This window comes from Pipistrellus hanaki (genome assembly GCF_964339955.1).
Source record: "Pipistrellus hanaki genome assembly, chromosome: 1".
NCBI classification, from domain to species: domain Eukaryota; kingdom Metazoa; phylum Chordata; class Mammalia; order Chiroptera; family Vespertilionidae; genus Pipistrellus; species Pipistrellus hanaki.
Window position 1 is genome coordinate 130883842 of NC_140503.1, and position 15560 is coordinate 130899401.

The 15560-nt window shown below is 39.6% G+C and overlaps 1 protein-coding gene across 1 annotated transcript in view; it reads left to right on the top strand.

Moving 5' to 3' along the window:
* Nucleotides 1-10476: 10476 nt before the first annotated feature.
* Nucleotides 10477-15560, top strand: part of ITIH2 (inter-alpha-trypsin inhibitor heavy chain 2) — a 38069-nt gene continuing 32985 nt past the window's right edge. Inside the window, exons 1-3 of the mRNA XM_084869232.1 lie at nt 10477-10886; nt 12720-12794; nt 14505-14537. Of these exons, the coding sequence (XP_084725358.1) occupies nt 10803-10886; nt 12720-12794; nt 14505-14537 (192 nt within the window). The 5' untranslated portion in view covers nt 10477-10802. The remainder of the gene's footprint in view (nt 10887-12719; nt 12795-14504; nt 14538-15560) is intronic.

A 15560-nucleotide genomic window follows, 5' to 3' on the forward strand; every position in this document is an offset into this window, starting at 1 on the left:
AAAAGAAAAACAAACAAACAAACAAACAAAAAAAAACACTAACTCCCTGGCAATGGGCAAGGAGATACCTGATTGGTGGTGTTGCTCTTATATCAATCAGGTGCTAAGCAGATGTACAGTCCTCAGTTCATCCTAGCTTGATGCCTGTGTCAGTGGCCAGAGCTGTTTCATCCTGAAGCACATAAAAAGAAAAGAAAAGAAAAGAAAAGAAAAGAAAAGAAAAGAAAAGAAAAGAAAAGAAAAGAAAAGAAAAGAAAAGAAAAGAAAAGAAAACACAAGACAAGACACTAAACATACGCTTTCCATACGATCCAGGAATCCCACTCCCAGGCATTGATCCCAGAGAAATAAGAACTTAGGTCTACACAAAATGTGTACATGAATATTCATAGCTACTTTATTTATAAAAACCCAAATTGGAAACACCTCCACTATCTTTGATGGGTAAATTATGAAACAAACTATGGTACATTCAGCCTATGGAATATTACTTGGCAATAAATAAGAAGAAAGTGGTGAAACATGAAGCAACTTGGATGGATGCCAGGGCATTATGCTGGGGTGGTGGTGGTGGGGGGGAGCCAGTCCCCAAAGATCACATACTGTATGATTGTTCGTATGACATTCGCAAAAGAAATATATATATATATATATATATATTTATATTTATATATATATATATATATATATATATATATATATATATATAGAGAGAGAGAGAGAGAGAGAGAGAGAGAGAGAGAGAAGAGACTAGTGTTTGCAGCATTTAGGGACACAGTGAGAGGCTGAAGGAGGCAGGATAAGATACATGCCATATCTTATCTTTATACAGAATGTAAAGTATAAAGGGTTCATAGCTGGAGGGACATCTTTATAGTAATGGAACAATGGCAATTTCCCTGGTTTTGATATTGTGCAATAGTTATATCAGATGTGAGCAGTAGGGATATTGAATGAAGAGTACATGGAACCTGATGTATTATTGTTACAACTTTTGTGAATCTATACTCATTTTATAATTAAAAATAAGGTTTATTATGTCTTACATCCTTGTGGGAAATAGGACTCCAGGTGGAAGAGGGGGCAGGGAGAGGAGGGAAGGGTATTTTCCTGAAGACATTGTATGTGTCACCTTCTACCTTCTCTATTCCATAGTCATCACCTTTACTTATTATCTGCCTAAAAAATGTAGGGAATAAAGCAAGTCAGTCTGTCTTCGCTCATTCTATCAATTAGGAATGACAAAACCCCTACATAAACTGTTGGCCAATGAAAATCTACTACTGTATATGGGGGCATGTCTCAGTTCTACCATTGATTACATAATGTGACTTTCTAATGAAGCATCTTTTTCAAAAATATCGGTTTCACTACCATTTAAAGAGAAATGCAAGTATATGCCCCCCTTCTCAAGAGTCTTGCTAAGACAATTTTATAAATATAAAAGAGACAGATGACTTGTTTCTCTTAATTCAACCCTATGCCAACATTACACTAAGTGTTATACATGCCATATCTTATTTTCTCCTCAGGCAACCTCCATCACACAGATAAAAACACGACTTCAGAATGATGAAGTAACTACTCCAGGTTTTGAAATGGTCTAGCTGGGATTTATAAATTCATATCTGAACCTCAAAACAGCGACATAGCTTATATTTCTTTATAAGACTGCTGTCCTTTTATTGAATATTTGGTCTGTGTTATTCTTCACTCTGAATTTTTTTAAGTTATTAAATATAGCACAGAAAATGTCACTGACACCTGGCCAGCATGGCTCGGTGGTTGAATATCAACCTATGAACCAGGAGGTCATGGTTCAATTCCTAGTCAGGATTTAGGCCTGGGTTGCAAGCTCCATCCCCAGTAGGGGTGTGCAGGAGGCAGCCGATCAATGATTCCCTCTCATCATTAATGATCCCATCTCTTTCTCCCTCTCCCTTCCTCTCTGAAATCAATGAAAATATATTTTAAAAAAGAAAAAAAAAAAAGTCCCTGGCTATGTAATTGAACCTTGTAATGGAGTAAAAGGGAAACATTCTTTTCTACACTTATGTCATGCGTGCATGATATATTTTTAGTGACAGATATTCTGAGAGAACATCTGTATTAGTCTCCTGTGGCTGCTGTAACAAATGGCCACAAAGGTAGTGGTTTATAACAACTCACCTGCATTCTCTCACAGCTCCTTCCTCCTGAGGCTAAAGATAGGTTCACTGGGCCCTGTTGTTTCTGGAGGCTCTGAGGAAGAATCATTTACTTTTCCAGTTTCTGGAGGCCAACTGTGTTGGCTCATGATCCCACATCATTCCAACTTCCGCTTCCATCATCACAGCTCCTCTCTGACTCTGACCCTCCTGTCACCCTCTTTCTTTTACATTGGGCCCACCCACATAATCCGGAATAATTTCCTCATCTTAAAATCCTTAATCACATGTGCAAAATCCCTTTTGCCCTGTAAAGTAGCATGTTCACAGGTTGTGGGGATCAGGACTTAAATTTTTTGGGGTTGTTATTCAGCCTACCACACCCTCTGAATGTTTACTTGGTGTCCTTCCCTAAAGCCTGCACTTTGCACATCAGAGGAGAGAGGAAAGAGAAAAACATTATGTAGGGACTCTTTCAAAGATTAAGGCTAAAATGGACCCGCCATGCCACATTGCAAAATAAGTGCTACCCTCACTCCCCATGCAGGTCTTGAAAAGATGTTTCCCCAAGCCAGTTTTGTGCCCTTTCACCCACCACCTACCTCAAAAGCTGATGCTGAGAGGACTGAGGTAAGGGGCCCCTTTGGAAAAGGTTGTCTGGTGCATTCTGGTGTCTCCCCTCCCTATGAGGCTGGCTGAAGCCATCTGTGAGGGCGAAGGCAATCTGAGGAGTGAACTGCACATTGCCTGCGGTGTGGGAGGGAGCTGCGATTGGGTCACCTGATTGCTTCACTTGTGAACTGCAAGGAGACACTCCATTAGAGGGGAGTAGATCACAGGAAGCCAGCGGCTGAGGGAGGCACTGAGCAACTGCAGAAGGGACATGGCCACTGCTGAGGGAGGTGCAGCTGGAGATTCCTTCACCGGAGAATGTGTCCCAACAGCCTGTTCAGGAGAGAAACAAAATCAGCCCCACTCACTGGACAGCTGTCTTGGGGCTCTCCAGAGGAAGAGCAGTCGTACACCTAAGAGAGAGACATATTTTAAGGAATTGGCTCATGTGACTGTGGAGGCTTGGTGAGTCCAAACCCTGCAGGGTGAAACTCAGGGAACAGGTGCAGTTTGAGTCCAGAATTCTCTCTCAGTTGGGGGGAAGGTGGGTCTTTTCTTTTATTTAGGCCTCAACTGATTGGACGAGGCCCACCCACGTTAGGGAGGGCAATTTGCTTTACTCGAAGTCCACCAATTGACCAGTCCATGTTAATCTCATCCAAAACAGCCTCACAGAATAATGATCTCACTGGATAGGATGTGTCCGTCCACATACAACAAAATAGGCAATGAGCAGTGGCCAACTTCTGTATTCATTTTTCACTTAGCGAGAATCCCAAACAGGTTGAGTAGCTTTTCAAGGTCATAGAGAATAAGTGGTAGAAACTAAAGTACACACTCAGCGCCCCAAAGATTTGCTCTTCACCCCCTAGATGGCTGCACATGCCATGAACAGTCTCACAGCAGGCGCCGCATACAGGAAGTGTTCAGGTATATTGGTAGCTTGGGTGGACGATTAATTTTTATAAATAAATATCCACATCTCCTGTTTTGTAAGTACAGCTAATCCATGATACTTATGCATGATTCACTCATGTATCCATCATGTGTTAAGTGTCAGAATCAATCAATACATTAATATGTAATTACTTAAATATATTCTTGGAGAGAAAAAACCACATAATCAAGCTCTAGAAATACTAGGTTATGCTCATTTAATGCACTATATAAGGCTTCTTATTATAGAAGTTCGCACCCTCAATTGTGTAATCAATATTTTACGTTGAAGTTCTTCATCCCCTACTTTGCTTGGGTCCTTTAGATCAGTTCAAAATAGGTGAGCACCTTTCGCCATCTAGTGGGGACACGTTTTGAAAAACATTTCGAGTGAATTTTATAGTGATATCATCCAAATGCCACTTCGGAGAGACCTACACAAAATAGAAGCAGAAATGTGGAATAAAACTGGGCTCTTTCTCCTAATAACCTGTGGCTCTAAAAACCTCCTTTTAGCTTCTCCCAGATTGTTGTCCCCTTTTCCTGATTCCACACAGCAGCTTCCAACTGACAACACCCGCAGTGTTTCCGAGAAGAGATCAGTCTCCTAATCAGTTGACCCCAAAGGTCTATTTCTTTCACAATATGTTGCAGGGGCCCTGGCTAAGTCAGTATTGCCCAGGAAGAGGGAGAAAAGGGTCTTATGGAAAGTGAAAATCTGTGATTGCAGTAACCCTTTGTCAGTTACTCACCACTGCTGTGTAGGTAAATGTTGTTGGAATGTTGCTATTCTTTGCTCGGTGGGACATTCAAGGGCCTCCCTGATATTTGCAAAAATTCTAGCTTGGTTGGTGTTCTCAGTGGTTGAGCATTGACCCATGAACCTGGAGGTCATGGTTCAATTCCCGGTAAGGGCACCTGCCCGGGTTATGGGCTCAATTCCCAGTAAGGGGCGTGCAGGAGGCAGCCGATCAAGGGTTCTCTCTCATTGATGTTTCTATCTCTCCCTTTCCCTTCCTCTCTGAAATCAATAAAAATATTTTTTTTAAAATTCCAGAGCTAATTCTTGTTAACATTCATTTCTCAGTTGCAGCTTTCCTCCAGTGGTAGACATTACTCTTTACCAAAAATCCAAATTCCCTATCCTCTCCAGCAGAGGAAACGATTGCAATTTCTTGCCCCACCCCAACTCCACCCCACCCCACTACCCTTGAAATTAAGCAAGGCCATGTGCCTTACTCTGACCATAGACCTATTAATGGAAATGACACATGTCACTTGCAGGTAGAAGCAATGTACTCCTCCCCATTTTTCTCTTGCCTCTGTGAGCCTGGACCTCTGAGTGAGGGCAATAAAGAGTATGTCCAAGAATCAGGCAAAATGTTTGTTGCTTTAAACCCACACTTCCAAATTTTGTATTTTGGACTTGTAGTACATTTATCTAATTTTTAATAATTTTCTTTTGAAATTTCTTTATGTCTGGCCCCAAATTAAATTAACCCCCACCTGTGCCTAAGAGGGAAGAAAAGGGATTTGGCAGAATAATAGAATATCCTCTTGAAAATTTTAAAACAAATAATTCTTTAAAAATCTAAAGCAAAATGTCTTAACTTCACTATGAGAGGAAACCATCAGAGTTCAAATATGTGTTGAAAACTGACATTCTCCAAATTATGTCTCATCCGAACTAATGAATAAGCAGCAGAGGGTCAGATACAGCTATTTGTAAATTAGTTCACCTTTGACATTGGACTTTTAAAACTATTCTTTCACAATGATTGAACTAGAACGGAATTTTATAAATTTCTGATGGCTATTGCCACACTGTTAGCTAAGCCACAGTGGCATACTCAGAGTCATGAACCTCAAGTTTATTGATATTCCTTAGAATTCTCGTTGAGTACTAAGTGAGTTACTGTTTTGCTTACTAGTAAACATTATGAAATATAGTAAAAAAAAAAATTCCCTTAAATTTCCTACTGATTTTCTAATACATGAAAGTGGATACTCTTGTGGCATTTGCAGTAGTGATTTCCATCCTATAAATCAGGAGAGTTTAAGTAACAGTGGATACTTTTAATTCATTGGATTACAGTTGCCCAGGCCAAGGTGGGGTAGGAGAGTCCCAGGTTCAGGACCCAGTGACCTGAATACACACCTACCCTGGCAGGGAGCCATAAAGTTTGTGAACATTAAGAGATCAAACATGGTATTCTGTCCAAGACCTTGGAATTTAGAGATAGGTTATCGGCCGGCATGAAAAAAAAAAAAAAAAAAAAAAAAAAAAAAGACTGACCCAGGCTGCCCTCAGTTTGGTTGTTCTGAGATCATTCAAAATATCAGATTACAAGAGATGAAGGGGCCAGAATGTTAGGAATCATAATTATTTTCTTAAAAATATTCCACAGGGTCTCAGTTGCTCAGAGGCATCATCTCAGCAGAGAATGGAGCTATGACAGGATTTTTCTGTGAGGGTTGGGTAGAGACACCCATGTGGCTGGGAGCTCACCCGGCCCATCCTAAGCAAGGGAGGGAAGGATTGGATTACAGTTAGTTCTCACATACCGCAATCCAATTGTTCCAGTACCATTTATTCAGGACTTAATTCATTCCTCCACTGTTGTGTTGCTTTAGATTTATATATGTTCTCTATGAAAAGTATTTCTGGCTCAGCATTTTATTGCATTAATTAGTGTCTATATTACACTGTATCCACTGAGCCAAACCAGTGAGGGCTAAAAAACATGGGTTGTTTTTTTTTTGTCTTTTATTATCTTTTCATCCTCAGAGTTTTTAGGTTCTATAAATTATTCTATGGGGACAATGACATCAATATTCTATAAAATGTATATATTAATTTAGCTAATGAATAATTTATTAGCTAATCAGTTATTAGTATGAACTATTAGTATTTCTAAGAGTAGAGTATCCCATCTATTTGTGTCTTCTTTTATTTTATCAGAATTTAAAGTATTTCTTCTTGTGAATCCCTCATTCAATTTCCTTTGTGCTTTTGATACACTTGGTTAATAAGACATATTTTTCATGTTATTTTCTGTGTAATCACTAGTTAAGAGAAATATAACTGATTTTGCAGGTTTACCTTATATCTTGCTGTTTGGCTAAACAAATGTACTGCATCTAGTAATTTTTATTAGATTTTTCTAGGAAAGGAATATCATCCTCTATAAAACAAATCATTTGGTTTCTCTTTGTAAGAGAGAAGCAACTTTTCTGAATAGTGTTTCTTACACACACACATCTCCTGTCATGTTAAAAAAAAAAAAAAAATTGCCTCCTGCCCTAGCTATTTTGGCTCAATGGATAGAGTGTCAGCCTACAGACCAGAGTCCCAGGTTTGATTCCAGACAAGGACACATACCTTGATTGCAGGCTCCTCAAACCCTGGCCCTAGTTGGAGGCAACTAATTAATATGTTTCTCTCACATGGATGTTTCTCTCTGTCTTTCCCTCTCTCTTCCACTCTCCCTAAAATCAATGAAAAAATATCCTCAGGTGAGGATTAACAACAATAATACACACACACACACACACACACACACACACACACACACCACACACACACACATACACACGTACTAGAAACCCAGTGAATGAATTCATGCATGGGTTGGGTCCCTCTACCTGGCCAGCAATCGGGTGGGTCTGAGCCATTTTCCCAGTCCCAATCAGGGCTGATTAGGGCCAAATGGCTTCGGGGGAGGGACTGTGGGAGGTTGTCTGTGGGAGCACACTGACCACCAGGGGGCATCTCCTGCATTGAGTGTCTGCTTCCTGATGGCCAGTGCATGTCATAGCAACTGGTTGACTGGTCATTTGGGCAACTGGTCATAACGGTCACTTAGGCTTTTATATATAGATATATATAATTGCCTGCCAATACTAATATTTTTAGCTCTTTAATCAGAGTCAAATTTGAAATTTATTAAATGGCTTCACAATAGCAATTGAGATAATAAAATAATTTTTAATGTTTTTAATGAAATTTTATTTTAACAAGTATTCTTGTGTAATATCAGCCTTGATTTTCTAGACAATCCACTCTCAGTTATAGTGAATTATTCTTTCATGGTACCAAAATGTTGCCCCATATTTATTGTCCTATATAATAAAAATCTAGTGACTGAAATGGCAGAATGACCAGAGACCAGAATGACCACAATCCCTCACCCTGGCTGGCCCCGCCTCCCAGAGAGCAGTTAAGGGCGATCAGGCAGGCAGGCAGAGTGGTTAGGGGCAATCAGGCAGGCAGGCGGGCAGTTAGAAACCAGAGGTCCTGAATTACAAGAGGGATGCCAAACTCCAGTTCAGGCCTGATCCTCAGGGGTCCCCCAAAAGGTCCCAAATTGATAAAAGGTGCAGGCTGGTCTGAGGGAAACCCCTCTCCCTCCCCTGTGCACAAATTTTGTGCACTGGGCCTCTAGTTTTAAAAAATAAATTGGTCCTAAACTTTGTGTATGTGTTGTACTGTTCAGATTTGAGGGGGGAAAACAATATCTGCCTCATTAGATGAATTAAAAACACATGATCACTATCTGCATATTGTACAGATACTATATATCTGATGAAGTTTTAAAAAAATGGTCAGTCTCAATAGTCTTTTTTATGTAACTTTCCATTTCTTTCTCTGTTTTTGGTCTGTTTGCCTCTACATTATGGGCCATTTAAAATATTTTACATTTCACATAAGGTTTTTTATAAATTTAACATACGAATCAATATCTCTATTTATTAGCAATAAATACATCTATTTTAAAATATATTTTGTTAATCATTATATATCTCATTTTCAATTTTAATTTATTATTGTGTATTGTTTTTATGGAATTCAACAGATTTATCACTTTCTTCTAATTTAAAAATCTATATTATTATTGTCTTATTTCCCCAAAGAGTTAATTTTAAATTTTAGACTTATTAATCTCTTCTGACTTTTTAAAATATATATTTTTACTGATTTCAGAGAGGGGAGAGAGAGAGATAGAAACATCAATGATGAGAGAAATTCATTGATTGGCTGCCTCCTTCATGCCACCTAGTGGAGACTGAACCTGCAACTCAGGCATTTGCCCTTGACTGGAATCGAACCCAGGACTCTTCAGTCACCAGGCGGACTGTCTATCCACTAAACCAAACCAGCTGGGCATCTTCTGACATTTTTTATTATTTGTCATGACATATATTTAACCTGATGCCATTTTTGTAATCTCTGTTTTTAGGTATTTGAAATACTGCAAATAGATTTTAATGCAGTCTTAACTCTTAGTCTGTTTTTGTCTCATGGCTATAAAGTGTAAATCTTAGAGACAGTATATGGTTGACCTTTTTAAAAAAATCAGTAACCCTTCATAATCTTACAGATAAATTTAATCTATTTCTATTTTATATTTCAAACTATTTTTGGCATGTGCTTGGATATAATCAATAAAATTATAGGTGTTTTTTTTAAAATACTATTCTGCATATTTGAATCCATAAGTTCCTCTTTTTTGCATTGTTTTTTACTTTCTCTTTTTATCTGGAAATGTTTTTAAAATAAACTTTAAACCATTTCCCTTCAAACCAAATCAGGAAGCTATCTCAGACAACTGACCCATTCATTTGTGCTGTGTACTGTGTAATCCCCACAGTGACTCTGAGGTGCAAGGAAACATGCTGAGTGTCGCCAGACAAGGATCCATTAGGAACAGCCCTATATCCTCATGTTTCAGAGGCCATGCCCGACTCTCTTTTTCCATGTGGGTGCAAGTTTCCTTAAAGAGTGAAGGTTCCCAGCAGCAGGTCCATGATTAGATGCTAGATCATGGAATTTCAGGGAGGAAGCCATGAGTTGCATTCCTGGGAAGGAAACCGCTAGAAACATCCTGAGAGTTCCCCCACGGACCAAACTGAGGTCCACAGCACGGGCCTTGTTCAAGCAGATGTCTGCAGGAGAGGCTCAAGAAACAGGCTCATCAAAGAGACGATGCTGGGGATGTCAGGTAAATTCCAGTCTAAATTCATACTGGGACATTGGATCCCAATGATGGGCGGCAGGTTGCTTCTCTTGGGCTCAGTCCTGAAGAGCAAAGGCTTTGAGGTCATGCCGACCTTGATCCTTGTCTCTATTTACCCACTGTGAGATGTGGAATACATTATTTAACCTTATTTTTCTCCATTGTAAATGAGGGTAAATACAGCACTCACATCACCTGGCTCTTTTATAGATTAAAAAAATTTAAAGATAATGAAAGTAAAAGTGCTTGGCACCAGGCAGGGCTCAATAGATCCTACTTAACTTTACTATTCTATCCAGACTGTGAACAGGAAGGAATAATACACTCCGCTTCCAGGCTGGACTTCCCGGATTCTGGGCCAGGGGAGGACTGACTTGCCACCGACCTGAGCAAAGGCTGGTCAGGGCAGCAGGAAGGACCCCACTCTCTTCATCACACTTCCATGAAGCGTCCTCACTGAAGAGCGGCTTTTGTATCCCGCACAGCTGCCTGCCCAGTTCTCCGCGTGGAATAGGTACTCAGTTACCAAAGAGAGGGAAAGCACTGACAAGGAATGTGTTTCTCAGAAAAGCATTCAGCTTCCTCTCCCATTTTTTGCTAAATTCCTCCTTCTTTCATTTAAATCAAAGGATTTTTGTCCCCAGAAACTTCACTTAGCTTTTTTTTTCCCTCTCTCTCTGCCTCTAGTTCTCACTGCAGTTCCTCTCTTGGTCCTTCAAAGAGGATGGCACTTATCTTTAGGCCTCTCTGCTTTTAAGAGGAACAAACATCTGCAGAGGCAAAAGAAGCAGCAAAAGAAGCAGAAGCGGAGACAGCACTGTCATCCGGGTTCTCACAGCCCAGGGCCTGCCTCAGGCCTTGCTGTTTGAATAACCTCTGGGTGTCCAACCCACCCCCTCAGCTAGAGTTTGAACTCCAGAACAAATATTTGTCCCATGTTTGAACAAAGTTTGAGAGCTTTCTTCTTCTTTTTTCTACTTTTTAAAAACGAACTGTACTCCTCTGCTGTTCCTTTGAACTCAGTTCGGTGAGAGGGGAATTCTCCCCAGACTCTTCACTGGAGGAGCCCTTGGCCAAGCTGCCCGGCAAGATGCAATGGCTCACGAGCTTTCTCGTCTGGTTCTTTCTTTCTGAGGCACAAGCCTTCGAAATCCCCACCAATGGACTCCCAGAAGTAAGTACTTGCTGAAGCCTCCTTGCTCTTGCCTATACGGATGCTCAGAAACTACCCTGTTGCCGTAGCTATTCAAGGACTGTATTCAGGGTGGAAAGAAAACTTATGATAAACTCATATGAGTAGAAGTATTCACTGTTGTAATTACTGGACTGGGTATTTACTTTTTAAAGCATTAACAGTTTCAAATGAGATGATTGAAATCAAGCTCAATGTGCTGGCCCCATTATATAGCATTTATGGAGTGCAGCTGCCCACTTCTTACCTAAAAAAAAAAATGAGAATAATAACTGACCTAACCCAAAGGTTATTTGAGAATTAAATGACATATTAAATTATCTAACCCAGGGCAAACACTAGAAAGCACCTAATAATTTTTAGCTATAATGATAATGTTGATGATGATAATGATGGTGATAACATGTCATTATCACTCATGCAGAAAATAAGAAAAGTCATTATCAAAGCAGTATTGTTTTTCATACCTAAGTGGACAATGATTTCTGTAATAAGAGCATGTTAAATATTCCTGTTAAAGGGGAAGGTGGCAAGTGGGCTGGTGGAGTGCAGGAATTATTCTCAGAGCTCAAGGTCTCCACTTTAGACCTTTGGCCATCCCTACATAAGGAAAACCTTGGACTGAGTCATTTTGAAAGTCATACAAAAGCTATTTTCGTGCCAGAAAGCAACATGTATTATGGGAATATCCTGGGAGATGCAGAAAATTGTAATACCCTGTTTCCCCGAAAATAAGACAGTGTCATATATTAATTTTTGCTCCCAAAGATGCGCTAGGTCTTATTTTCAGGGGATGTCTTATTTTTCCATGACAAAGAATACGGTACACATTTATTGTTAAATGAAAATAAAGGAAATTTATTACCTGTATTCGGTACAGTAGTACGGTAGTTGTCAACACAAACCAGACAAACTGTGAATCCTACAGTATCAAGAATTTACTCATTTATTCAATGACAATCATGTCATCATCTTCTGGAACATCATCATAACAATTCAATTCCTGAATTTCCTGGTGAATTTCTGGTGACTCTATTTTTTCATAATCAGTGGACCAAACCTCTCATGTTTAGCAATAGCATTCTGAGACAGAGCCTAGGAGGGCCTTATTTTAGGGGGATGCCTTTAATTTCACTCAGAAGGAAACCTGTAAGTAGGTCTTATTTTTGGAGGATGTCTTATTTTCGGTGAAACATGGGTACTTGAAGAGTGGGTTACTAAAAAAAAAATATATATATATATATATATATATATATATATATATATATGCCAAAAAACAGGATAACCTATTTGTATTTTTATTTTTGGTGGTGGTGGGGGAAGAGATGGATCACTCTGTCTGCTTAGAAACTTCCATATTTTCTAACACTTTAAAAACCACCACTCCAGAAACCACCGGAATTAAAGCCAACACATCCAAATTTGTTTGTGTTTTTTCTATCACTTCTTACTGGTATTACTTTTATATTGACATTCTTAATCCAGTGGATAATGGCTCACAGTTATCCAGGCAGATACTGTTGATGCCCCTAAGATCTACCCACTACTTCCCCCAGACACACGCCTGAACCGTGGGTTACTTTTTCCCCTACCTTATGCCACAGCATCTTTTGGCAAACTCATAAATTAATTTCTTCCACTTAATAACTAGCAAACATATTAAAGAAATATTCATGTAAAAATGTGAGAGTGCCCAGAGGTATAGGAAATAAGATAAAATAATATAATGAATACTTCTATGCCTATCACCAGCTGCTTATTTTGCTCTCAATTTCGTTAATTAATAGAAATAAACATCTTAAATTATTTTTTAAGTTTGCAGAATATGAAGATCTTGTGGAACTGGCTCCAGGCAGATTTCAATTTGTGCCCGAGAACCGAAGGCATCAGGTGTAGTAAGCCTTAAATTCAAAAAGGGAAAAATAAATAAAAGAAGCAATGACTGAAGAAGTAGGAGAAGGAGTAAGATACTTTTTGCTAGATGCTCTCAAGAGCTTGTGGGGTTCTTAAGCAGAAAGAAGCCAATCGTTTTACACGTAAGTGGAAGCATTTCAAGGTAAAAATCAAGAGAGACTTCTATGCAGCTGTCCCTGAGCCTCTGAACCATAATGGCCACCTGAGTCCCTTGAAGGATATGCAGCTATGTGTTTTCTTTAAACTTAAAGATTATGGGATGATTTTACTGCCTGATAAGGAAGAACTTCCTCTTAGGTGGTATTTCCCATCCCAGTGGTGGCAGGTGTGTCTCTCTTGCAGCCACACATTCTCTTTCCCTTGGTCACTGCTCTCTTGGGGTGTAGCTCAGAGAGCAAGGGAGTGGCTCAGAGAACTGGCCACACTTGGGCTGCATTCTAGAGGCAGCATAAACAAGATCCTCTCATTCATGGGGGTGACTTCTCCAGGAGCCCAGGAAGGGTTTAGCTTCCTCCCCAAAGAGCCTACATGCTGAGAAAGGTATTTGTGGAAACAACCCTAAGCTGACTGGTGACTTATTTTGTATGGAAATGAATTTTTTACTTCCCAGAAGTCCAGGTTTTTTGTAAACCAATAATATTAAAACCCAATAGCCAAGCCCTCATGTCAGGGTCTTCATCTACCTACAAGAGAGAAAACTTAGTCATTGAAAATTTCACTTGAAAAGTAGGAGGCAACTATTGACTCATTATGTCATGTAATACCTCTTAATACCTCATTTTACCCCAAATCAGGCAAGCTAAGCTTATATCCAACACCTGAATTATTACTTTAAACTTCACCAGACATGTAATATTCACCCATCTCTCTAAAGCCACTCAGCTTTCCATGCCCACAGGACAATCTTTCCTGTGGATAATTCCCTAGCAGATCGGTTAGGGTACAGAGTTTCCACATGCCAGTCACCATGCTTAGCTCCACCAAGGAGAAAATACATCAAAATCCTGACTCCCACGTAGCTTAGTCTAATGGAGGAGACTGACACATATTCCCACTCTCTTCCTTTGAAGAAGAGTATGCTGCTATGAAATGCTTACTATTTAGAGGGGGTCAGAGAGAACTTCACTGAGAAAATTCTGCCTGAGCAGAGATCTGAAGGAGGAATAGGAGTTAGTGATATTGAGGGAGGGGACAGAGGGGACCCAGAAAGGGAAGCAAACAAATGGAGATGGCATGGCCAGAGCCCCATGGTAGGAAAAAAAAAAAGCACCCAAACAACCATTCAATTGAATAAAAAAATCAATCATACAAATAGGATGAAGGTGGTATATGCTACTCAGCATGAGTTTGGGTAGATATTTTCATTTAAAAACATTTGTTTTAGCATTATGTAAACAATGATGGGCATGCAACCCAAAGGGGGCTGAGAAATTTGTTCAGAGAAACACACCAGTGGGAAATAGTAAAATAGTATCCCAGAATGTTTGATATTTATGTCTTGGCTCAATGAAGAGATTACAGCTCAGGATTGCAGGCCGGGGGGGGGGGGGGGGGGGGGGGGGGGGGAGAAACACACACGACTTTTTTTTTTTTTTTTTTTTTTTTTTACTGAGAGAAAGCAGTTTTTGCCCTTATGGTAATAAGTAACACACTTTTGAAGAATGATTATCTAACTTCCTTTCACAGAGAAGTGTTTCTGGAGAATCCGGAGAAACCATGGTAAGCTTACTTTGATTTTGTTAAATATTGATACCTCAATGATTTTTCTGTTACCTATTATCTAGAAATCAGTTCTGTTACCTCCTTTGTCTCCATCACCGAGAGCATTTACCTGACTTTCGAAATACCCTGTTGCCCAATTCTGTTTGGAAGTGTCTCTAAAACTCAGCATGGAAGAGAACCGTGTACAAGCACCCAGAGGAGGTGTCACCAAGCGTTGCAAATGCCCTTTCTCTTTGTTTTCTTAAGTTTTGCCAACATAGATTTCATCCAAGCAGATATATTTATTCCAGCTTAACAGTTTTTATTTCAAATATGACATCTCACAGCTCTGGAGTTAAAGGAGTGCGGAAAAGGAACTCCTAAAGATGAAATGACTTGATTCCCTGAGATGTTCAAGGTCGTGTTTCCCGTGGCAAGAAAATGTCAAAAGGAAGTGGTTTGTGTTGGCTTCCTGCTCTGAACTGACAGAAATTGTGGCAAGCACAGGTTTAAGGAGTAGGAAGAACAATAACAGCCTGGGTTTTATCTTAGCTGGAGGTGAGCTGGATATTGAGTTGAAAGGTTTCATTTTGAATGAAAAAGTTTGAGGGATGACACCTAGCATTGATTTAAGCAATTTATTTTGAAGGAAAAAGGCAAAACCTAATGGAGTTGCATTGCTATAGTCCTGAAGCAGCTTGCAATTCTCAGGCACCTCCTAAAAGCAATGTGTTTATAATCCCTTGCCTTGAGAATGTTCATAAACTGTAGCCTTTTTTACATTGGGACTGCCTTAACTGAGTAGAGAAGGACTGGCAAAGGGGATCCAGAGTGCTGGACCAATAATGGAATTAAAATGATATTTTTCTTGTCCTTCTATTCAATTTATTACTCACACCTATCAGTGTTCTCACCTATCAGTGTCTTTCCTTGGGGAAAGAGAAGAAGACTGGGAGAAGATTAAATTGTTATAGATAAAATCAAAGAAGATAGATAGCAGTATGGAGACCGTGTGTTTCTTCCACCTCACAATATCCCTGG